The sequence below is a fragment of the Micropterus salmoides genome, unplaced genomic scaffold, assembly GCF_014851395.1.
Source record: "Micropterus salmoides isolate LMB-PRFRI ecotype aquatic unplaced genomic scaffold, ASM1485139v1 Ms_hic_scaffold_16, whole genome shotgun sequence".
Taxonomy (NCBI): domain Eukaryota; kingdom Metazoa; phylum Chordata; class Actinopteri; order Centrarchiformes; family Centrarchidae; genus Micropterus; species Micropterus salmoides.
In genome coordinates, this window is record NW_024040707.1 from 6,050,187 (window position 1) to 6,073,765 (window position 23,579).

The 23,579-nt window shown below is 39.7% G+C and overlaps 2 protein-coding genes across 2 annotated transcripts in view; one reads left to right on the plus strand and one right to left on the minus strand.

Moving 5' to 3' along the window:
* cables2b (Cdk5 and Abl enzyme substrate 2b) overlaps nucleotides 1–19,948 on the plus strand; it is a 42,529-nt gene extending 22,581 nt beyond the window's left edge. The window contains exons 2-10 of the mRNA XM_038721783.1: nucleotides 43–138; nucleotides 6,726–6,803; nucleotides 8,680–8,788; nucleotides 8,877–9,045; nucleotides 10,268–10,365; nucleotides 12,191–12,297; nucleotides 12,487–12,606; nucleotides 13,831–13,915; nucleotides 15,146–19,948. Of these exons, the coding sequence (XP_038577711.1) occupies nucleotides 43–138; nucleotides 6,726–6,803; nucleotides 8,680–8,788; nucleotides 8,877–9,045; nucleotides 10,268–10,365; nucleotides 12,191–12,297; nucleotides 12,487–12,606; nucleotides 13,831–13,915; nucleotides 15,146–15,292 (1,009 nt within the window). The 3' untranslated portion in view covers nucleotides 15,293–19,948. The remainder of the gene's footprint in view (nucleotides 1–42; nucleotides 139–6,725; nucleotides 6,804–8,679; nucleotides 8,789–8,876; nucleotides 9,046–10,267; nucleotides 10,366–12,190; nucleotides 12,298–12,486; nucleotides 12,607–13,830; nucleotides 13,916–15,145) is intronic.
* On the minus strand, nucleotides 19,837–23,579 carry LOC119905076. Its single transcript, XM_038721790.1, has 7 exons — nucleotides 23,479–23,579; nucleotides 22,295–22,636; nucleotides 21,770–21,931; nucleotides 21,196–21,300; nucleotides 20,841–20,878; nucleotides 20,647–20,755; nucleotides 19,837–20,446 (listed from the first exon to the last, which is right to left on the minus strand). The coding sequence occupies exons 1-7, from the start codon at nucleotides 23,516–23,518 to the stop codon at nucleotides 20,442–20,444; spliced, it is 801 nt and encodes a 266-aa protein (XP_038577718.1). The 5' UTR covers nucleotides 23,519–23,579; the 3' UTR covers nucleotides 19,837–20,441.

Genomic DNA, 23,579 nt, shown 5'->3' on the forward strand with positions numbered 1-23,579 from the left:
TATCCTTCATTAATTTCTCTCTCTGTCTCTCTCTCTCTGTAGGACTCGTAACCTCTCTGGTGGATCTCCCAGACCTCGACACACCAAGAAGATCCACTTCATCAAAAATATGAAACAGTACGACACGAGAGGCAGCAGGTGGGTCACACTCATTATTCTGTAGTTGCAGGTTTTTTTTAACAAGAAATATAAGTTTAATATTAAACAGTAAAACAAGTAATATAAACTTTGTAAAAGTGGAATCAATGGCGTGTCTGGTAAAGTAGTTTTACGTATTTTTATATATGTTTCATGTGCCTCACGCTTAAGTGTGGTGGTTTCACCTCACTGCAAGACTGATATCTCAGGAAAGGTAAAGGTTGAAAGTGGCACACATCACATTGTTCCACTGCCTCAGCCAAATCGATATCGAGACGTAGACAATGTAGCAGCATGTTGATCCCCGCTGTTCACAGCGTGTACAGTTACAGCACCTAAGCACAGCAAGGTCAAGGCAGTGGACATGTGCTTTTGTGAACTGTCTGTGAAGTTTAAAAGTTCACTGTGTTAAATATTTCTCTGATTTGTTTTTTTTTTTGGGTGGGGGTGTGTATATTTTCTATTTATACTAATTTAAATCAATGTTTGTTTGTAGGATTGTGTTAAAGGTCCCATGGGTCATAACTCAGATATATCCGTTATGGCTCAGTCTCTAACAATAACCCTTTACAAACTCTGCTGACTTGCAGAAGTGTGCTGCCTTTACTCCACAGCGGGGATGTGAACTCAGCTGTTGGTGTGTCTTGTGGAGTTTGGACAGTGTCATTCTGTTCAATTCTTCCTCTATTGTATTCTATTCTTGTCCTTCCTTGCAGGTTGTATAAATCAGACCTCCGGTTCAAAAGAACACAGGACAACTTGGCAGATAATAATAGACTGAGGGCTGGTTGTTTAAGAATAGATCCAGCTAAGAGCAGCAGAGCTGGTGTTTGTAGTGCAGCCGTAGACTGGATATAAGAAGTGGACGTAGTCATCGTGACGTCACCCGTCGGTTTGTGGACTGTCGTTTTGAAGCCTCGAGTTTGGCCGATAGGATGTGACCGTATTTGGATGAGACGGTTGAGCTAACAGCCATGTGCAGAGCTCGTTAACGTGCTTAGCTAGTTGCATCTGTAATTCACGTTAACTGTCATTTTAACAGGGCTGATAAACTTTGTCTATCGAACAACAGTATTAAAACTAAATGTACACACCAGAGAGAGTCAACAGCCAGCTCCTAATAAGATTTTTCAATGGCGCTGGTTAAATTTACACTGTGGGTATGAGTTAGTCTAGCCTGATTCGCAGGTTGCCATGGTAACGACTTGTCAATCATAGATAATCCCTCCCTGAAGCAAACTCTGCTTTATGGTGTATGTTCCTCTAAATGGGACCATAATTTACTAAATGAACATCATGTTGTATTGAAGAAGACTTGAAACTAGCGACTGAGACCATAAAGTCATTGGTAAAGTGTTTACTGAGGTAATAAATCAGGTGAGAAGTAGGGTCATCGGACTTCTTTTTGCACCCAGAAGAGTCGCCCCCTGCTGGCCGTTCAATAGAATGCAGGTTTAAGGGACTTCCGCATTGGATTCACGTCTCAGACCGGAAGCTTTCCGCTTGACTTCAGCCAAGTCACCATGTCATCACGGAGAAAAGACAGCAGCTAACAGAGTTCAGTAAATGTTGGAGCTCTCCTGCCTCAGAAATGCTGCTGTTGAGCCTCCGGGTTGTAACCCTCTTTTGGGTCATTGAAGCCCCTGCTTCCAGCAGTGCTCTAATTTTCAGTGTTGTGGTAGTTAAAGAACAGTAGGAAAATCATTACAGTCAACATAAAAAAAGGTTGATTGTCGTCTGTAGATCCATAAATATAGCTAATGTAGATTAAGTAGCTTCTTATGAATTTACAATATCAATTTAGGCTCATATTGTCCCATCAACATGGTTCTTGATAATCTCCTCTATCGTTTCAAATACAGATATTTGTCATATATTCAAAAAGTGTGGACATGTAGTGAAAATAAACTATTTTTAAAATCTAAATTGGGTACAATTTTGTCCATTAAAAACAGTCCATAAGTACCACTTATGTGCCTGTTGATAGTATTTCTGAGTAGGCTAACTAACCTAAAAACACTTTTAAAGAATGTTATGTTATAAATAACTATGACACAAACTTGTAAATAAGGGGAGAGAGAACTGAACAAAATCAGGCTACAGTTAAAAAACACTGCTCTACAGCATATCTTGTGGGAACCGGAACGTTACCGAGATAAATAAAATTTAACAACATAAAGTCACTGGTTACAGTTAATCTAGTGGGCATGGCTGAAGTGTCTCACCCTTTTAGTTTATTTTGATTTGTTTTGGGGGACAATTCGTAGCTCAGTTGTGACAACCCCTCGGTCAGGGGTCCATTCCCTACGGTGTTTCTCTGTTGTTTTTCTTTTAGGTGATCGTGGAATAGTGTGCCCCCAGTGTTATGAAATGTGGGGTAATAAATTGATGTGTGAAGGAGACAGAGTCCAGCAGGCCTGTTCTGATGCATCTGCTGTTTCCACTGATCTCCCTGGTGACTTCCTGCTCTTCACTTTCCCATGCATCCTAGGGAAGTGTGTGTGTGTGTGTGTGTGTGTCTCTCACTGGTACACACAGCTAATCTGTCTCATGGGATGGATAGAGGAGGCAGAGCACCAGGGACAGAAGAGGACAGTCAGTGTTTCACAGGTTCTAGGGATAGTTTTGATTTATTCACAGCAGACAACTACATGTTTAGCTCTCGTGAGAACTAAACTTAATTTCCTTTTTGGCTCATTTGAATGATAAATCACTCTATAAAACAGTTGGAATGATTAAGCCACAACATGAGATTGCTTGTCTCTCTGTTTATTCTAGGATTAAAGTATATTGAATTCTCTACCCCGTTGGATCCTCATAAAAAATATACTGTATGTGTTTGACCAGGATCATGTAATGCTTGTGAAAATAACCGCAGTTGCATGAACTACTAACTGGGGCCTTTCTTCTTCATAGGTTTATCACAAACAAACTACAGTATAGTAGAGTAGGATAAAACTACATCAAAATTGGTAGCTGCAGGTTTAAAAATTAAAAAAGATCCGATACTGTCCTTTAGTCTGATGTCAGGAAGTAATGTGAACTGAGATAAAATCAGGTCTCTTCACATCATAAAAAGAGTAGATAAGAAAACAGATCAAATAATTTAATTTCCCGCTGATTATTGAAAGTTGACTATATTTACTTACAACCCCCCCCCCCATATGTGGAAATGCATCTATTTTATGTACCTGCTTTATAGCTGGGGGGGGAGGGGCATTGGCTCTCTGACTTCAATTACGATGATCTTCACAGATGACATTTATTCAAGGAAGGTCAAATGTCAATGACAACTTGACTTGAAGACGTCTGACCTCTCCTCCAAGAGGCTTCTTGAATCCTGAACTGAAGAAGCCTCTTCTTTGTGATAAGAGATGAGATGAGGGATGAGAGGCGAAGCATCTTGAAGTATCTTCAACAAAGTCCGGTTACCCTAATTTTAACCTTCTTTGGATTTGTTTTGACATTTAACTCAAAACCGCTAATGTCAACCTCATGGTTGTTCTAGAGGAAGCAGTTGTTCTGCGCCACAGTGGTGGACAGACTGATTGTCATCCCTAGACCCATGCCACTAGCATGGCTGTAAACATCCAACTTAAAATCCATCCAAAGAACACATTTGAAACATGACAAGTAGTGTTGATTAAGGTCACTGAAACACTGAAAATAACATTGAAGTTTGTAGTTAAGTTGTGCAGTCTGGCTAGCAGATGATAATAACCCCGCTAGCTTGCAGTTGTAATTGATAAAAATATGAAACAATATTAAAGTTTGCCATAGTAGGACAACACTGTCAATACACAGATCAGCATTCGTATGGAAGCCCAGTATTCATGTGACATGATGTTTTGACCTGTCATTAGGCCATGCACAGAGGACTATGCCATCATAAATCTACTGAGCTCTCTGACAGACAACACCATTCTCTGGCCCTGACCTAATGTACCTAATGTAAGCTGCTCGGCAGCTTGACCTGGCCTTGTATCTACATTGTATCTGCACAAGTGGCTTAGGTAGGGCTTGCCCGCTGGCTTGATAAGCAGTATCATCTTAATGACATGACCGCTCAGTAGTCCAGCCGCTATCACTGCTTATCTAACTCCACCAGTCTTACAAATTATTACTAGTTATATCAGAAAATTTGTCGCACCATTCTCTGACCCAGTGCACCTTAAGACTTGAGCCCCACACACTCAGCACAACCAATGAGGGTTTCCTCCCTCATCTTGTATTTTATTTCGACATATTGTTAAATCCAGGTTATGTAACTACTTTGGTGGATTTACTGCTCTCTCTCTGCCAGCATTCTGATTAACTGTGGAGCTGCTTTGGAGTCTTAGTTTGATTCAAATTGGAAATTGTTAACATTTGCTTCTGTTGCTCTTCCCTCTGACAGTCACAGGATTGACTTGATGTTATTTTTGTGGTCAGCCTCAGTTCTCAGTGGAGCTCAAACAGTGTGTGGCCTTTGTGCTTTTAATGTTTTAATGCCATCAGGGGAACACGAGGTCAATGATTTGAGGTCTTCCAGAGCTTGCACAGAACTAGTGTGTATAAATAGAAAGTCAAACGATCAGTCACATAAGTGTGTGTATGTTTTCACACACTGAATAATCTTCCAGCCTCTTTGGTTCCTGAGCCAAAGATAATGACTTTAAACATTTTCCTCTGAGACACAAACCAGGCTCTGCTCCATAGGGGTTTTTACTCCAGAGGATTATAAAAAATACACTCACACACACATACTCTGTTCCCTTGAAACCCCATTAAAACACATCATTGTTAAGCAGAGTCTCTCTTAAAGGAGCAGGTGGTCCATTAGAAAAGTGTCAAGTGTGTGTGTTCAAGTGTGTTGCCAAAACATTCAGGTCTCTGCTGAGGAGAGATGATCCTTTTTTAAAAAAAAACATAGTTTCATATTTTGACCTGACTGTTGTTGTGGTCCTGAGCACAGCACTTCCACTGGTTTCATTTCCACTTTCTGAAAATATGCTCACTTTATAGCTCTGTGACGTACTACCAGATGTCTCAAATGTTTTCAGTACAATTTTATTGAGTGTGAACCTGAGAAAACAAAGGTTTTGTTTTTTCACAATAAACATGACTCTCTATTAGCTAACCCATAAACATAAGCTGCCCTTTAGTCATCAAACGTGTTTACTGAAGATCAAAAACAGGTTCAACATGAGACTGGAACATCAGGTTAAAAGGAACAATCATTTTAGTTCAGTTATGATATTTACCCAAGAGGAAGCCAATAGAAGTGTGAATGTTACACATGCAAAATACCATCCAAAATACAATAAAGGGTCATTATGCTAAATAACAGCAATAAATGAGTACAATCAGAACAGAGCACGCTTTGGAGTAGGACTGCAGTATCGTGATTCATTGTCCATAAACCTTGGTAACAATCAATATACAATATCTTTTTAAATGCAACATGACTTTCTGTCCTCACAGGCGAGTTCTTATTAATTCTTTAGTCACCATCATTTTCAGTATAATCTATAAGCTCTGTGAGGTACTACCAGATGTGTCATATGTTTTCAGTACAATTTAGTAAGCGTGAACCTGAATTGCTAATAGCAATACTCCTGCCTTTTAGTCATCAGACATGTTTACTGAAGATAAAAAACAAGTTCCAGACTGGAACATCAGGTAAAAAGGAAAAACCGAATCAATTACCATAGTTTAGTTCAGTTATATTTACAGAAGGGGAAGGCAATACAAAATGCAATCAAGAGTCCATATGATAACTGCAATAAATTAGAACAAGGGTAGGATAGGGAGGCGGAGAGGTGGTTTATGGTATATCTGAATTAAGGATGTTTATTGCACATGCAAGTCTGTATCTCTGAGCAGAGGGGAGGATGTCTTTAACAAAGCAGGCTTTGGAGAAGGGCTGTGCAATATCTCCTAAAAATCAATATCATGATTCATACTCTTAGTAACAATCAGTAAACAGTATATTTTTAAATGCAGCTGTGCTCAGGACTTTGTCCTCAGAGGAGCAAATATGGTGAGTAATATCAAACTAATACAGTAATCAAACTAAAATATGCTATACATTTATGGCTTCTGTTAAGTGAGGTACATAGTGACATTATTTTAACACCGAAATAACATGCTTCAACCTTCAGACTATGGACTCCTTTACTGCTGCGGGGTGCAGTTGAAGCGAACTTCAGGGTTAAACCCCGTCTATACGGTCAGCTGCTGCTGGGAAACTAATCTCTGAACTTTGAACTCAGGAAATTAATGCTTTTACAGCTTCATGAGAACCAAGCATAGTGTAGCTCACAAATTACTGCTTACTTCCACAGCTAGCAGGGCCGATTTATGAGATGGACTGTTGTTGAGTGATGGTATTTGCTGTATTTAAGGTCAAGGTGTCGTTTTTGGTCACTTTAATTAATTGCTCAGCCTTTCGTGTTTGTTTTGTTGGTTAAAAATGTCTAAGAAGGACGGCCACTGCTCAAGAGTGATTTCACTGCCGGCCTTGACAGTGTTGCCTGTTGATTCCTGTTTTTGTAACTATAAAAAGACAACATAACCACTAATGTGTGTGTTTGTTTGTGTTTCAGGATCGTGATGATCTGTGCCAAGAGATCTCTGTGTGCTGCCTTCTCTGTTCTGCCCTACGGGGAAAGTTTCTACCTCAGGTAATCAACACACACCTGCACACACACGTTTTGCTGGCGTTTTGTGTGCGTCAGGCAGGATGACAGAGTCGAAGAAGGAGAGCTTAGGTCACAGAAAGAAGGGGGGAGGATGTGATATCCTCACTTGGAAATGAAGTAAAAGGAGAGGGAACAGGAGGAGGAGAGAAGGAGTATGGGAGGAAAAGCTGTATGTCTGGAGGAGGTTGTGACAAACAAACAAAGAGGAGGAGCTTTGGGATTATTTTCCCCTGTGCCTCAGAGCCCCCTGACTTGGCCTGAGGACTTTTTGGCACACACACTGACATAATCACATATAAACTTCCCTACAGATACCACACTTAGGTCTTTCTCAGCACACTTACAGATAAACATGGAGCAGAACGTACCTTTTGTCATGTTTTCCTACTCGCTCTGGCTCTAACACACATACACAGAAAGTCAGATAATGCGTTTAAACACACAGATAATACAGATGTTATTAAAGTCATGTAAACGTACCCTAATCATTTTCTCTCTATCACATTCGCACACAAACACACACAGAGTTTCAGATGGTAACAGCCTGTGTGCGTGCTTATCAATACGTCACTCCGCTCAGTCACACCACACATGCACATTGTGGGAAGAATCTGTACTGTCATTCGCACATTATTCTAAACACACACAAAACTTGCTCCAGCTCTTTCTGTTGTGCGCACACACACACACAGTTTGAATATACACACACATTCAGTAGTCAAGGCAGCATGAGTAACATGGGTCTTCTTGGTAATTTCTCTGCTGCAGAGGAAGTGAGCTCACACGTCATATTTCCACTTTTACCTTTTAGCTGATGCTGTGGTTCAGTGTGTTTACCAAGTTGTGGTGGAAAATGACCTTTCAGTAACAGCAATGTCTGTGAACCACATGTGCCGACCCTGTTTAATGCAATCTGCCAATTAGATTTAGCTTATTCTTGTGTACAAGTGGAAACATGTTGGTACTATAGCAGTGCTCGAAGAAAATTCAGGAGGTTACTAAAATCATTTTGAGTTATTGTTTTTTTTGGACGCAAAAAGTGCAAGGAGCCCATTTAAATGCAAGGAATTCTTTTTTCCAAATGAATTGCATTTTTGACGTGGCGGGTCTTAATCCCCTCACTAGCGCACCCCTACAGAGCAGCCCCTATAATAAGTTTCACAGAGACATGTGAAATCTCGGTGGCTTATGTGCAGATGTACAAAAAAGCATGTTTGAGCGATGCCTTAAGCCCAACAGTACATGTAACATGTAATGGTCATATTTGCCGATTTACAAGCTCCGTACTTTAACAAACTCCTAGAGAATTAATCCGATGAACTTCAAATTTTCGCTGTGCAATGTAAAGAAACTGGTAATGAAACGTTTGTGCCAACTGTGTGTTTTCACTGAGTCATAACGCCACCTACTGGCAATGGGAAGTAAGCACTGTGTCATTGTTTGATATACATGAAATGTTCCACTTCAAACTACAAATTCAGAGCTGCATCCACTGAACGCCGGCGACTGCGGCACGCCCCGGCAAACGTGAAAGAACGAGCAAGCGAACGACGATCACTGCTTGCAGCTTTAATTTGTATAGATTTTTCAAATTGAAGGTTTTACTTTGGGAAATTGAGCAGCTGGTTGACAATTACATCACTTTGTCAGCCTCTCACTTCTATTTGTAGAGTGATATTGTTGAGCACTGAATACAGAAACACAACTGTGGCTCATTTCTGAAAACTGCTGCAGTATTCTGAATCTGATTATTGGTGTCGTGAATCTTTTGTCTGAGCTGTTCTGAATTTATATTCCTGCTGGTAAACCTGCTGCCAGGAACAGTCACCTTAACCCCACCCTCTCCCTCTCTCTGCAGTGACCCGACATTAAACCACCCCAGGAGGAGGCACTCGTCTGGTAACATTTCCACCACCCTGGAGATGCTGCCGGGGCTAGAGGGCTTTCAACTGGATACCTACGGCAGGGTACATAAACATTCAGGCGCACACAGGTAGAGGCTGTTATAATCGGGGAGAACCTATAAATTCATCTCTTTCTCTCTTATGGTCTCAGTCTGTGTCGTATGCCCAGTTCCTGTACCCCACCAATGCCCTAGTGAGGCAGAAGCCGTCGTCGACCAGTAACCTAACGCTGCAGATTCCCATGTCCCGGAGCACACACAGCATGTCTGGCAGGAGCTGCCCACCCAGCAGACTGAGCAGCACCGTGGGACTGGACCTGGGTAATACACACACACACACAGTTTCAAAAGCATTGGTGTCAAACGCCTACATTTGACCGTGTCATCTTGTGATGTCAGGATTTCACCACTCACCTGTCAAGTAAAATTCAGGGCTGATGGTTGTGTCCCCCTGCATTTAGACTTAAGTGACTCAGGAAGTACACACAGAGGGATGTGATTGTGGCTGCTAAAAGAGAGAGAATGAAAATAATAGAAGAAGGATGTAAGAGGAGGAAGAGAAAACAAACACAGGATGGAGGCATGGGATGAGAGAGAGTTGTTGCAGCTGTGCAACACATGTATATGTATGTAAACACTGTGTGTCTCATGCTATCTATAAACACACACACACACACAGTGACAGGGCCCTGTATTAGCCTCTAAACCTCTCTCTCTAATCCGGAGCCTTTCATTAACACAACACAGCTGTGTGTGTGTCGCTGTGTTTTAGAGTTACAAAACATCTGAGTTGGTGCACATGTGTGTACGTAGCAGGTTTAGATATTTAGTCTTCTTGTGACGTACCTCTTCAGGCTCTCATCTCTCAAAGCTGCCGAAATCATATGTTGGATTGTTAACGAGTCACAAAAACATCCAGCCAGTCACTTGTTTTTATTCAGATTTATGAAACTGTGACATCGTCAGCTTCACCAGGAGGTCGGGACTTCTGAGATGCAGCCTTTATTACTGGTACCAGCTGTTGGCCATTAAACAGCTCAGTTAAACCACCTAACTGATTCATCGTTGACTTGTTATAAAAGAGTACGCCGCTGATTTAGCATTACACTTTCATAATATTGTCAGACTTTTGATGGACAGTTTGAAAAAGAAATCGTTGTAGAGGAACCAGAGAAATCATCTTTTTTATTCCACATCCTGCCTTCTTTTTAAAACTGGGAGCCTAAATTACGCCTCACCCACTCACTTAAACCCCCTACTGACAGTGAGAGTAATTACACCGTCGACACCTGTTTACAACATATAGGCTCTGCCATACTGAGTCGCTACTGTCGCTCCCCCTTCAGCTCTGGCTAACCAATCCTTGCTGGCTGTTATAAAACACACCAGTACCAGTTCGCCAGCACCGGAGAGATTTACCTGCCGCTGAGAGGCTTTATGAGCATTGTGTGAAGAAGGGCTTGAATGTCACAGATGTTCATTATATGTAAAAGTCCCTCCCTTATTATATTTTCATTTCCACTGACGTGTGTGTGTTGTCCAGGTGTGGAAGATGTGACAGATTACGATCCTAACATCCTCAATGACCCCCAGTGGCCTTGTGGGAAACACAAGCGGGTGCTGATCTTTGCCTCCTACATGGTAAGAAAAAAAAAAATTATTCTACAATTTGATTATAAGTGACCTAAAATGCTTCTCTTTAATTTTCCATCCACACCTTTAAATTTCGTGTGACAGATGCTTTTAATGCACTCAAAGCACTTTACTGCCATATAGTTGTATTATGCCATTCATATATCTTTTTTGTGCCTGTGCAAATGTAAATTAAATTGTTCTTGAAGGTTTATAAGTAACCATTTATTAACAGGAATCCTGAAGAAACAGTGATCAATCTGATCAGCACATCACAAAGCTAATTTCGGATCAGTAGTAGTTTTGTTTCTGTTATTCATTTCTGGATCTTCATTTTTGTACCGATGAAAATGACCTTTAATCATCCTAATTATATTGTTTGAGTAAAATTACAGTATAATTTTAATTTCCGATGTTCTAAGAAACCGGAATAAAGAAGCAGAATGAAAGAAATGAAGAAACTGAAGGAAGGATAGAGGATTATAGAGCTCTGAGAACAGAAACACACACATACGGCTCTACATCAACATAATTATCCTATAGGCAGCAGCTTAGTTTTATCCCTCCACAAATATATTGACACACGCTCACACACACAGGTTATCAGTGCTGTTTAATCCATCAGAGGAGATTACGGCTGAGGTGGGCTGCTTTGTCACTGAACTCACTGTGTGTGTGTGTGTGTGTTAGCATTACACAGTGTGATCTCACCAACACCACTACAGCGTCAGCTCTCTGATCTAAACTACAGACACTGTAAGAACAGCAAGAGTCAAGACTTGCATCACACACACACACACCATAAACACATTAAATAGGCACGTAAACCTCCCATTTACCACTTGAACACACAATGAGGCCTTGTTTTTCCAGGTTCCAAGACTTACATGTGTGTGATTCGTCATTCAACTGAAGACTGGTTCAGAATTCAGGAGTTTTAATAACATCACTCATACACACAAAGGAAAGCAGTAGATACTACACTAGAGAAATATATCCTCCCTGGGTATTTATATCATGGGGTTCATTTACATTTAATGACCATTGTTTAACTTACAAATGTTTCTGCTTACAATTTAGGTAAAGGGTACTTTGGTATTTTTCATCCTGGACTCTATATTCCCATGTTTTTGTGTCTGTGACTAATTGAGACATTTTTTAGAAATCGGTCCAGTATTGATTCCTTGAGGGCAATTGAGTGCTAGGTAAGTAAAGCGTAAAGTATGTATCCCCTAGAGCGCTTGTTGCCACTGAAAGATTGTTATTACAAGTGTCTGACAACATTATGGAAAGGATCCCTACAACAATAGACATTGTTTTTCAAGAGAAAGATCGTTTTTGTTTAACCAGAAACAATCACTATATTGCTCTTGTCCAATCCACCAGACTCCATGGACAGAAATGCAAATTTTTGTTGTGAATAAGTGTTTTTAAATATTTAAAAACACTAGTTACACAAAAACAAGCTAACCAATCGAGGCAGTGGTAGAACACAAAGGTAAAATTCCTTTTTTGTGTGGGGACTTTGAAGACAGTGATATAGTGACTGTTTATGGCTAAACAATAAGGATCTTAAAAAGTGTCTCTCTGTAGGGATGTTGTCAGACACTTAAAATGATAATATGAGCCTGTCAGTGGCAAAAACAAACACTTTAGTGGACGTACTTTGATGGGGCGCCCACAAGGATTCAGATGCAGACCTGTTTCCTTGCTGACAACTGCAGTGTGCTCGTTCATTACCGGACAAATATCAAAAAAATGTTGTCCCAATTTGTCAAAAACAGTTTTCTTTCTCTTTCATTATATCTTCTCCTTTTGTCTTTTTATCTTCCAGACGACCGTAATAGAATATGTCAAACCGTCCGATCTGAAGAAAGACATGAATGAGACGTTTAAGGAGAAGTTTCCTCACATTAAACTCACCCTCAGCAAGATACGCAGGTAAAGTATTTGAAGTGAATTGACTCACTACATTAAAGTACTTTGCGTGACATGACATGAATATTATGACAGTAAAAGACACTTAATTTCTTTCCAGCTACTGCAAGACTGTCTGCACATGTAAACTACTGTAAAGAATTGTATCATATTAAATCATATTAACTGTCTTTGTCTCCGTCTGTCTGGCAGTCTGAAGAGAGAGATGAGAGTAGTAGGGGAGGATTGCGGCATGCAGCCCGTCACCATCGCAATGGCGTTCGTCTACTTTGAGAAGTTAGTGCTGCAGGGTCGACTCAATAAACAGAACAGGTACTTTCACATCTGATCCTTACAACACAACAGCTGCATGTAGTTTCTGTATTGTTTGATAGCACAATAGGTACACTTTAACGTCATATTGTTCTTTGACACAACATGTTTCCATTAGGCTGTTCTCATAGATTTGATACAAAACTTAATCATTCACACTTGGGCTGGGCAATATGGCCCAAAATGTTATCACCATAAAAACATTTCATACCATTCGATGTCGATAATGATCAAGATAAATGTCCATTCCTTATTTCTTTCAAGTTTAAAGGCAGATTTTTGCTCCTGAGTGAAAATTGAAGGACCAGATGGTTAATTGTGTGGTTAAACTATTCTTTATGGTAAGAATGTGACAAACACTTGATGCCAAACAGTGGGTCACTTAACATATCTGAGGTAGAACATTCAAAACAATTATGATAAAATGTTTTTTCAAAACACATGATTAGTAAATCTTTCTGTTCCTTTTCCTCAACAAAATAAAAACCTAAATAGAAAAATTGCTAATTCGTCAAATTAATTTAATCAAATTTATTGACAATATATTGAACATTTGTTATATTGTTATTGAGAATTGATAAATTATTTTTTTATTGCGCCGCCCTAATTCACACTGAATATTAGAGTTACACGATATGGTAAAGAAATCATATAGCGATTATCTTGACAGGTATTAAGACTTACGAGATTATTCACAATTAGTGGGGATTTGTTTTCATTTTCACTGAAAAAACTATTCATCATGATGGTGTGACAGTTGTTAGGGGTCTGTACCAAACGAATGTGTTTGCTTACATCTAGGGAACCAAATTTGTAAGCCGGGGCATCTCTGTAGCTCTACAGCACTTCATCATAATGTTTTGTCACAAATTTAAACTTCAATTTGGATATTGCACTTGCCCAGTATTTTGATTAATTGTGCAGCCCTACTGAATATGGACAATATTTGACAGTTTAGGTTATGATAGAAAAGAAAAGTAATTCTCACCACAACTAGTCGTAAGAGCGCAATCTGATCGGTAAAAGACTCAGACGTCTTTCCAGGGGTGCAGTTGGAAATGTAAGTTGTACACTATTAACCTCACACACTCTTTACAGTTAGTTTAAAAATGTGTGTGACTTGGTGCAGAGTAATTTCATTGAACTGGAGACTACCATGACAGTACATTTACTCTGCAGAAGAACGTCCTGCTACTTAAACTTTTTTTTTTTTTTTTTTTACAGGAAGTTGGTGTCAGCTGCCTGCATCCTACTGGCTGCTAAGATCAGCAGTGACCTAAAAAAACAGGAGGTCAAACACCTCATTGATGTAAGTCACACACACACAGTATAGGATCATGGTGGTTACCTTTGCCTGTCACGTCAGATCATGTTGCGCTTGCTCAGGTGAAGCTGATCTACCTGAGCAGGTGGAAAACGACCTGCAAGGGTCTCTGTGCTGCAGGACAGTTTGTGTCCGTCACAGTTAACTCACCACTCTCCTCGCACGCAGCCGAGAACATCAAACCTCAACAGTGTTGTTTTCATGAGATCCCAACTGGTGCAGCGGCATGACTAGTGATGTAACAGAAACAATGTTTTACAAATGATGTAGATGTCATTTAGAAACAGTGTCTGCACTACATAGTTTGTCCACCAGAAAACACTGACAAGTTCATTCTTCAACTGAAAACTGTTCCACCTAGTACATATCTACAGTAGATTACAATTCTTCAAGCAACATATTTAAGGGTTACTTATCAAAAAGTTGATTAACTGTTAACATCAAATATCAAGCAAAAACTGTATGCTGTTTCCCTCTTCAACACTGTGAGGATTTCATTGTAAACTTAATATATGGGGGTTTTGGACCATCGTCCAAAACAAGTAATCTGAACATCATGACTTCATGTTGATCTCTTTTTATCCGTCATTTTGTATTACAGAGTGGAGGTTCTTCCCTCACACATGGTATTTGACAGAGTACAACATTTTTCACTACGCTTAGTGCTAACTGAATGTTTTATACACTACTCTTTGCTGATATATTTAGTATTGTTACTTTGTTAATCTGTAAGTTTTGTGAACCTCAGTGTCTGAACGTAATCGCTCAGCGTGCGCACAAATAATGTTTTACATTCACACACGTCTTCACTCGCATATGGCGAGAAATGCTCAGTGTGGAGTCCGACTGTGGTAAAGGAGAGCAGCGCTGCAACACCAGCAGGCTGGACAAAACACAGTTCATTAAGAAAAGATCGAATTTTGTCAGTTTTATTTTAGCAGATACTGAGCTGTTACCTGGATCAGATTAGCTCAGGACAACATCACTACACAAAATCCATGTCAGAAAACAAGATGTTGTTTTGTTGAGTTGTGCCTTTCATCTCTGAGCCATCATAAAGAAGTGGATTTTTAGCATCGACAACACAAAATTAAGCCATACTGCATTAAAAAAAGAACAGAAAATTAAAATAGAAAATATGGCTTGCCAAAGTCGGAATAGAAAGAAATCATTTTGTCTGTCTCTCATCCTTTGGTGTCTGTTGGGTCTCTGCAGAAGCTGGAGGAACGGTTCAGGATCAGCCGGAGGGAACTCATTTCGTTTGAGTTCACCATCCTGGTCGCCCTGGAGATGGCGCTCTACCTCCCTGAGAGTAAAGTCATGCCACATTACAGACGGCTGGTGCAGCAGCAGCAGTCGTAGCAGACACACACACATCGATCGCTCCCTCCAGGGACTCGCTACACCTTCCTGCTCCACACTGTGACGGACGGATCCTCGTGATGCCTGGCTCAGCGAGAATCCTCCTCCTCTCTGCTCACAATGCAGACACCAAAGCTCATCCACACTGTGATGGTAGTACGACGGCAGGCCTGGCAATGCCTGGTTCAGCAGCAGAGCAGCACAGAACGCAACACCTTCTCTTCCTCCCTCAAGCACCAAAGTGACGACACACTGTGATCAAGGGTGTCTGGCTCGACGGCACGGTCAGAATTCCTGGAGGTCAAACTCATCCCCTCAAAATCACGTCTTTCTTAAAGGAAATTTTTTTTTTTACCAAATTTCATTCCTGTCGGATTTAAAAAGGGTTTTCCTCACTATCTCCTTGCAGCAGAGATTTTTGCGATCTGCTGAACACAGCTCTGTAAGGATTGCTGGGTGAAACTTCACAGCTTTAGATCAGTTAATCTGAGTAATTTAGTCCTCCTTGCTAAAACCTCTGTGCTTAGGCAGGTGAGCAGCATATTGACCAAGAAAGATGTGAAATTGACTTCCACACAAAATCTAACCAGAAGTGCCGTTTCCAAAACAGTTTTCAAACTCACTCCCAATCAAAAGGTTTTCTCGAGCGCTTTAGGTCTATTTATTTTAGATTTACCTTAAATTTAAGTCTAACGCTCTAGTCTAAAACTGCTTCGTCAAGTTTGGAGTTCACTGCCGCTGTACCTCTGTGGGCCAAAGTCACTTAGACTGTGATATAATGGCTGAAATAACACTTGTTATTTTGGTTCAAATGTGTTGAGTGAGGTTTGTGCATTTGACAATCATTTTGAAGCATTATACTGCTGACATCCCCATATTTTTCTAGAAACTAAAATTGTGAAATTTTATTTGAGGTGAGAAATTCAGGCCAAGAAAGGAAATCGTTCCAGCACTGTGGTGACAGCAGTTTCCAGTATTTCCTTGTGTATCTTGTCATCTTGCTGGTCTGGTGTCACTGGTCAGACTCTAACTCACATTAATGTCATGAAATCAGCGCTTTTCTGTGTGCAGTCCTGGCGTCATATTCTTCGTTCTCTCTGAACTTCCAGCTGGCTTCTCAATTAATCACACTCGCTCCAATCATTAGTTTATCGAGGAGAAGGATCACTGGTGGCATTTTTCAGCATCATCCCTCTTTACAGTAACACACGTGGAGCTGCAGAAGCTCCGCTGGAGGAGTTTAGATGTTTAAGTGCCTTGGCCTGAGGGCACCTGAAGTGTAGTTGTTCCTGTTGTCTGTCCTTGAATCCGACGATTCAAACCAGCCTTATCTTCACCTCTCCTCTGTATTGGTGTCTGTCTCGCTCTCATGCTGGAGTCCCTCCTCCTTCCTGGTTTGATGTGAATGATCAGCTGCTCACTCTGGTGGTCACAGAGAAGCAGTGCATTCAGATTAGAGTAAAAACAAATGACAGCAACACTGCTGTCGCCTCTGCCGCAGTGAACGCTTCTTGTGACCGCCAAAGGTCTTCTCAAGGAAAAATCGCTGTGGCATCCTGAATAATTTGTTTCCCTCCCCCGTCCTGTTTGCTTCTTTGATGTTGCATAAACACTGCGTCCCACAGCAAGAGTCCATGTCTGCTGTGATCTGCATTTCTATGCTGAGAAATGTCATAACAGGTCAACAAAGCCTGTTCCAAACACTTTTTCAGATGCACCCTGGAAAATGCAGCCTTCTTTTTCCACAAATTTGGGGGACACAACCAGTGTTTCCTTTTGAGGTCTAATATCCCAGAAAGGTGGAAATCATTAAACTATGTTTAACACAACTCAGCTGATGTCACCTCACAGCAGAGGCTGCAAGATTCAGTTGATATAGATACGATTTTTAAATACAGGACAAAAACCTGTCACTTAATAAGACCGTGGTCTAGATGTTTCATTGATGCTACAGTAGAAACGTAAATTAATCAGCATCTGATTGCATCATCATGATAACTAATTAGTAAATTTTTGGGGGCAAAAAATCTGATTACAGCTCCTCAAATGTGGAAGTATCCTGGTCTGTTTGTTATAACCTAAATTTTGGGGGGTTTAAGGCTGCCAGTCGGACAAAACAAACCTAACTTGGGCTTTGAGAAACTGATTACCATTTATCACTTTTTCACTGACATTATATCGACCGAACAATTACTTTCACCATGGATTAATCTGTTGTTTTTTTCCCTCTCTAGTTAATGCTCATCACTTTCATTTTTAGCTGATTTTCATTCATGCCCCGGGTGGAGACATGAAAAACAATGACAGCTGTAAAACAAATGGGTGAAAACCCTGAAAGAGACACCAGCTCACACACGGTACAGACAGGTTGGTGCCGACGCTGAAGCTTCTTAAAGGTGACTGCAAACTGCATCTCATTTTACAACCCTGATGAGAAACTGACCTTGTAAAGTCATCATTGTGCAGATGTGGTGTCCGAACAGACTTCCTCATCCTGTCTGAACTGTGAACATCAACTACCAAAAAGGCCGTTCTGTTAGTGAACTACCCTAGAAAAACTACTTTTCACTCATATTATTTATTCTGTTTTTACTGTATCATAAAGGGACTAATATTTACCCAAACAGAGGCTTTAACAGGATGTCTGTACCTGTTTTGTTCCCCCGTGTTGCAGCAGTAAAGAACTGGTGTTAGGAAACAGTGTGTAATTTTATCTGCTTTACCCACAAACATGAAGTGGGTGTGTTCTTTTAAAAGTGGTTACCACTTGTGACAACTGCAGGAACACTCCCTGTAGAGCCTCTGTTGTTTTTGCACTTTGCCTTTTTGCTTCACAATCCTGAATCTTTGTTATAACTAAGTAACAATGGTAATAATATTTTTCTATTTTAAATATGTTATTGTATTGCTGTATATTGAAAAGTGACCAAGTCACTGAAAATTATTTATTGCTAATAATCCTCCAGATGAGGGATCATGTTTTAAACAGAGCTGCGATTGTGAACCTGCAGACGACAAATCACCAGATTATTCAGTTAAAAAACTATTTTGGCAAATGTTTTGACTTAAAATAAGATTCCTCATCTTGAGGTTTCATATCAATGTTCTTCCACTGATGTTGACTGTTGTTTTTTGGAGTGTGGGTTCATCTGCACGTGAATGTTTGAGCAGCAGATTAACAAGTCGCATTTGGACTAACAAAAAGAAACCGATGACGTGGTTTAGGACTCCCTGAGGAATAATCTATAGATCAGGCTTCTGATATATAACACTCGTTAGGATTATTTCATTGTTGGTTTTGGTCTTTCCATGGGATTGAATGACAATAAGAACAATACTGAATATTTGCAAACTCAACCTTTTGAAGGACCATATCAGTGATTTTTCATGTTTAGCCTATTCAGTCTGCACTAAAACTGTGCATGTTACAATGCAGACTAAACCTGCAACACATAGCTGCACGGATTAGTCGATTTGCAGAAAAGATTCTCAAATGTGAGAATTTTATTAGGACAAATTAAAACAGGCATTTTTCACTATTGTCTGAAATTGTATTCGTAAAATAATTATTAGCCAATACATAATAAGATAAGAATTCATTGCAGCCTTAATGCAGACTTGAGTTTTACTTTTCTGCTCCCTAACTTTTGTACTGTACTGGTGGTTAATAAAACCACTGGCTGCCTGAAAGATAAGAGAAGCATTGAAAACACCTAAGTTTTACAACATCATACAACATTTTTTAAAGATTTGGTTTCAGTTTTCTCTCTCCTGCTCTAACGAAGAAGAATCCACACTCCAGTCTGCACTGAGACACTTCAGAGCGGAGATGTATGTTTGAACTGTTATCTTTGTGAAATGTATAAAAGGGAAAAGTTAACATCGACGCTTCCTTTAGTTAAGTTGATGAAATATGAAAGACGTTAAAAGAAGCACTACGACAAACGATAGAGCAGAAACGGCACACAATCTTCCAAAGTCGTCTTCTCTACATTAGAGATTTGTGAAATTGATTCTATGCAGTTTTTATTCTGTCAGCTGACCTTCATCCTCCTCCTCTTCCTCCTCAGTGTGTTTACTTTTAATGTGCCACAGCATTTCACCTTTTATTTAAACCTCACATGTTGTATTTACTTTGTTTTGTATCGAGTAATTGTTTTTATTCTTTGAGCACTGTAAGTCTGTAAAGGGAAATATTTACCAAGTGTTTGTCTTCCATTTATATTATTGTTTTTACATTTTAAGTTAAATAAGGTTTTTTTATTGTTTGTCTTTTTTTTTTTTTTTTGGACGAGCTATGCAGCAATTTAGCAGCGTTGCAATCATGACACCACAGGAAGTTTATGCGTGAAAATATTATTTATGTTTTGTTGTTGCCACCTTTTCACGTCATGTGTAGTGATACAGATGAGAAAAGAAACAGAGGTTAAAGGACTTTGACTTGTGACAAGAGTTGATATTTTTGCAAGCTGAAGTTTATCAACCTGCTTGCAGACACTTGCACTGCAGGACAGTTTGGTATTCAACACCAAATGGGACATGAGTGGATGAAAATATTTATAAAATATTTTGTAAAAGATAAAAGACCATATACTGTTTAAACTGCCAATATTCAATTCATGTCAAGTTTATTTTCAATAAAAATATCTAAATTACTGCTTCTGTTCTGATTCAATCTTTTACCAAAGTGATATTCTGTTGCTTCAGGTTGGGGAATAAAGTGACAGGAAGTTTGTTATTCAAGTGAATATTTGTTATAAATATCGAGTCAGTATATTCCTGTGGAAATTCAGTATCAAAGAATAAGAAATTGTACATTATTCTCACGGTGACTAGATTAACGACTGAAATAAGACAACTAAAGGCATTGAGTATTGAACTGCTCAGCAGTTAGTTGCTGTCTGGTGTCACAACATTTTCAGTCACACTGTAATATATAACTTAAGATCTAAACATCCAATGACTAAAGTCCTTCATCCAGTTAAAATCGACCAAGATCATATGATATCTACATAGTGATATACAGCTACATTTATTTTGACCTTATATTTATTCCACACATCACCACATGAGGACTAACCCTAACCCTTGACCGAGGATGCTGTACCGTTGGATCCACCTGAGTGCAGGTGAGGTTTATTTGTCCCATTCAGTCTGAAAGAAAACAAACACATAAGTTTACTGAGTATCTTTGTTTTAGTGCAGAACTTAAAGTTTGTTAAAGGCCACAATCTTCTCTCTATTCTGCCACTGCAAAAAAATTATTTTAATTTAATTAATAATTTTACTAAATTAATTCTATTCACATTGTTTGCTGAAACCAAAGCTAAAATCCTGCTACAGTTTTTACTTACTTTCTTCTGAGATCTGGCTGCAGTGGAACGTGTGAACTGTAGATATTTCTACAGGAGGAGATCTGCTCTGTCTGTCCTCCTCTCTGATCTCCTCAGACACTCGACTAGGCTGCAGGAAGAGACGAGAGGTTTAGTTTGTATCAATATCAGCTGGTTTCACAGACACTGATGAGACTGAGATTTCCCAAACTCACCTCTAAGACATTAGCATACTCAGTTTCCACAAGAGGTCCTGAAAAACATGCAGTTCAGAAGATTAGGTCCACTGTGAAAATATCTGGCTGAGTCAAAGACACACACATCCACTTTCAACCACAAAGTTCCAGTAATTAACAAGAACTAAACTAGGAACTAAAAGTCCCTTTGTGTTCCCACCACATCTGAAGAACTACAAAGTTCTTTCAAAGGTAACATCCGATTACACATGATATGTTAACAAAACAAAGTTTATTATTTCGGAGAATATCTGTTCTACAATTTCTTGGGTGAGAGAAAGGTTTTAGATGTCCACTGTGCTTTGTTATGTGTGTGTGTTTCCTGTAGCCTCACCTTTGGGTTTACTGGTCCTCTTCCTGCACAATATCAACAAAGCCGAAGATGTTACGATGATCAGGACGACCAGAATCAGACGCACATACAGCTGTGAACCTGTGGCTGTTTGAGCAGGAGAACACGTTTTATTTACATTGACACTTCCTGATTCATTACATAAATATTTCTGGGAGCATAACTGGACTCCCAGGAACATGTGGGATATGAGTTCATGCAGTGTTGTCAAACTAATATCAACTAAATATTTAAGCTATTAAATCAATACTGATAACTAAAAATTATTCAAGTTCTGTTCATACAAGCACACCCCTTCATGTACTTGCCCATATAAGGACTATCCGCAAAACACATGAAGGCATTCTTTAAATATACAAGTCAAAAGGGTGTTTTTAATGACATAATTCTTAATAAGTAATTCTCACTAGTAAAACTGATCTAACCAAACTGTCTACAAACAGACTTTGTCAGGAAAGAAAAAACAAACCAGTAATCCTCTTGAGCTCATGATTTGTGGTCTTTCAACAGAAAAAGTTTCAGTGGTTCTACAGCTCTTTTTGAATGACAAATGGACCTGTTGTCTGTTGCTGCTGAGTCTGCTTGGTGACTTCAGGAGAGGCTGATGAAGGTGTGGAGCGTCCTGAGCCTAAACTCTGTGTTGTCGTCAGTGTGGAGGCTGATGGGACTGATGTTGAAAGAGGTCTGGGAGTCCAGTTTGGTTTAGAAGTGGTTGGAGCTGTGAAACATGAATAACAGAATGTAACAATCAGATCCTGATTGTTCAGATACAAAGAAATCCTGATGCTGATCAGTTAAAACAACACAAATCCTCTGCAAACAGTCAATGTTTCAATGTCTCTTTAATCACACAGCCACATGCAGCAGGTAATCACCGTGTTTGGTGAAACAATATTCCAACCAACTGTAGTGTGTTCATTTGTGTGACAGTTTGAGATCATCAGATATTTTACATGAACTGTTGGTGTTACAGGAGCATCTTTCAGTGTTCACAATGATGAAAATATGCAGCTGTAAATATAATTGATAAACATCAGCAACTGTCAGTGAACAGCTCATTTCATGTCTCTCAGAAACTCACCATCTTCAACTCTGATGTCAAACTCCTCATATGACACTGGATGAAAAAATCTGTCCAATCTACATCTGTACCGTCCTGAGTCAGACTTGGTCAGATTTGTGATGATCACAAACAGAAGTGTGGAAGATACTGGATAAGTTCCTTTTTTATATTCAATGCTGTATCTGCCACTCTGAGCTCTGTTACCAGCTGTTTCAACGAGGATGTCTTGTTCTTCACATTCTTCCTTACAGAAGATCTTCCTTCTTCCAGAGAAAGTGAAGAAACATGTACGTGTGAGGTTTCCTCCCTCCTTTACGAGGATTTCTGCATTGATGAGACCAGTGTTTCCATCCTGCAGTGCTGTTGAAAAGGTGAACAATCAATAGTTACTATTTTCCTGACACGACAGTCTGATAATTAACAAATCTGTAGAGTTACTCTGAGAGCTGCCCAGTTAAACCAGTCGAACCGCAATTTGATTCAGTTGTGATTCTGGGGCGCCCCCTTAGCTCCCCTGGTAGAGCTCATTCCATGTACTAAGGCTGAGTCCTCACCACACCGTGTACCCTTTGCTGCATGTCACCCCTTTTCTATCTGCCGCCTTTCCTGTCTTTCTTCAGCTGTCACTATTGTTCAGTCCCACATTGTGTTCCAGTTAGCTGATTTCTGTTTTGGGGGGGGTTAATTTGTTTTGTACTGACCAATCAGCGTTGAGTGACATATCTGTCCTGCTGACCTAAAAAACTATTGTATAAAATATTTTAACAAGAATAAAATTAGATTTGTGTGTTTAGTTGTTTGATCAGTCATTTCTCATGTAAAAATGACATTGCTGGTTGCCTTTCTGCATGTGGTATAAATGAGGTTTTGGTGAGTTGCTTAAAATATCCACAGCTCATGGTCAACAAGGCTGCAGTTCCTCCTCTTGAGCTGGTTCAAATAAATTCATTAAAAGTAATGGTTTTCTCTCTTCAGCTCTAAGAAGGTTAAGTGGTTTTAAAAAACTGCAAGATACCAGAAGTAAAAGGCATTCTAGCTCTGAAAATGTTGATAGAGGATTATTTTGGAAGCAAATTAACATGTTGACACATGACAGAGAAAAATTGATCAAGACTGAAATGAGATGTGAAGAAACACAATAAAGATGATATCATGGTAAAGAGAGACTGACATTAAAAAAAAAAAAAACAGCGTGTACTCACTGAGGAAGGCGAAGCAGATCAAAGTGCGATGAACTTTCATGTTGGAGGCTCTGATGAGTTAATGCTGGTTTAAACCAGGAACTTCCCTCTTCTTCAAAAAA

Excerpts from the sequence above, each read along its gene's own strand:
- LOC119905076 (XM_038721790.1), bottom strand. The coding sequence starts at position 23,518 with ATGAAAGTTCATCGCACTTTGATCTGCTTCGCCTTCCTCA. Across the intron at positions 21,932-22,294 it reads TGACATCAGAGTTGAAGATG|CTCCAACCACTTCTAAACCA; the intron begins GTGAGTTTCTGA and ends CATGTTTCACAG. Across the intron at positions 20,756-20,840 it reads AGTATGCTAATGTCTTAGAG|CCTAGTCGAGTGTCTGAGGA; the intron begins GTGAGTTTGGGA and ends CTCTTCCTGCAG.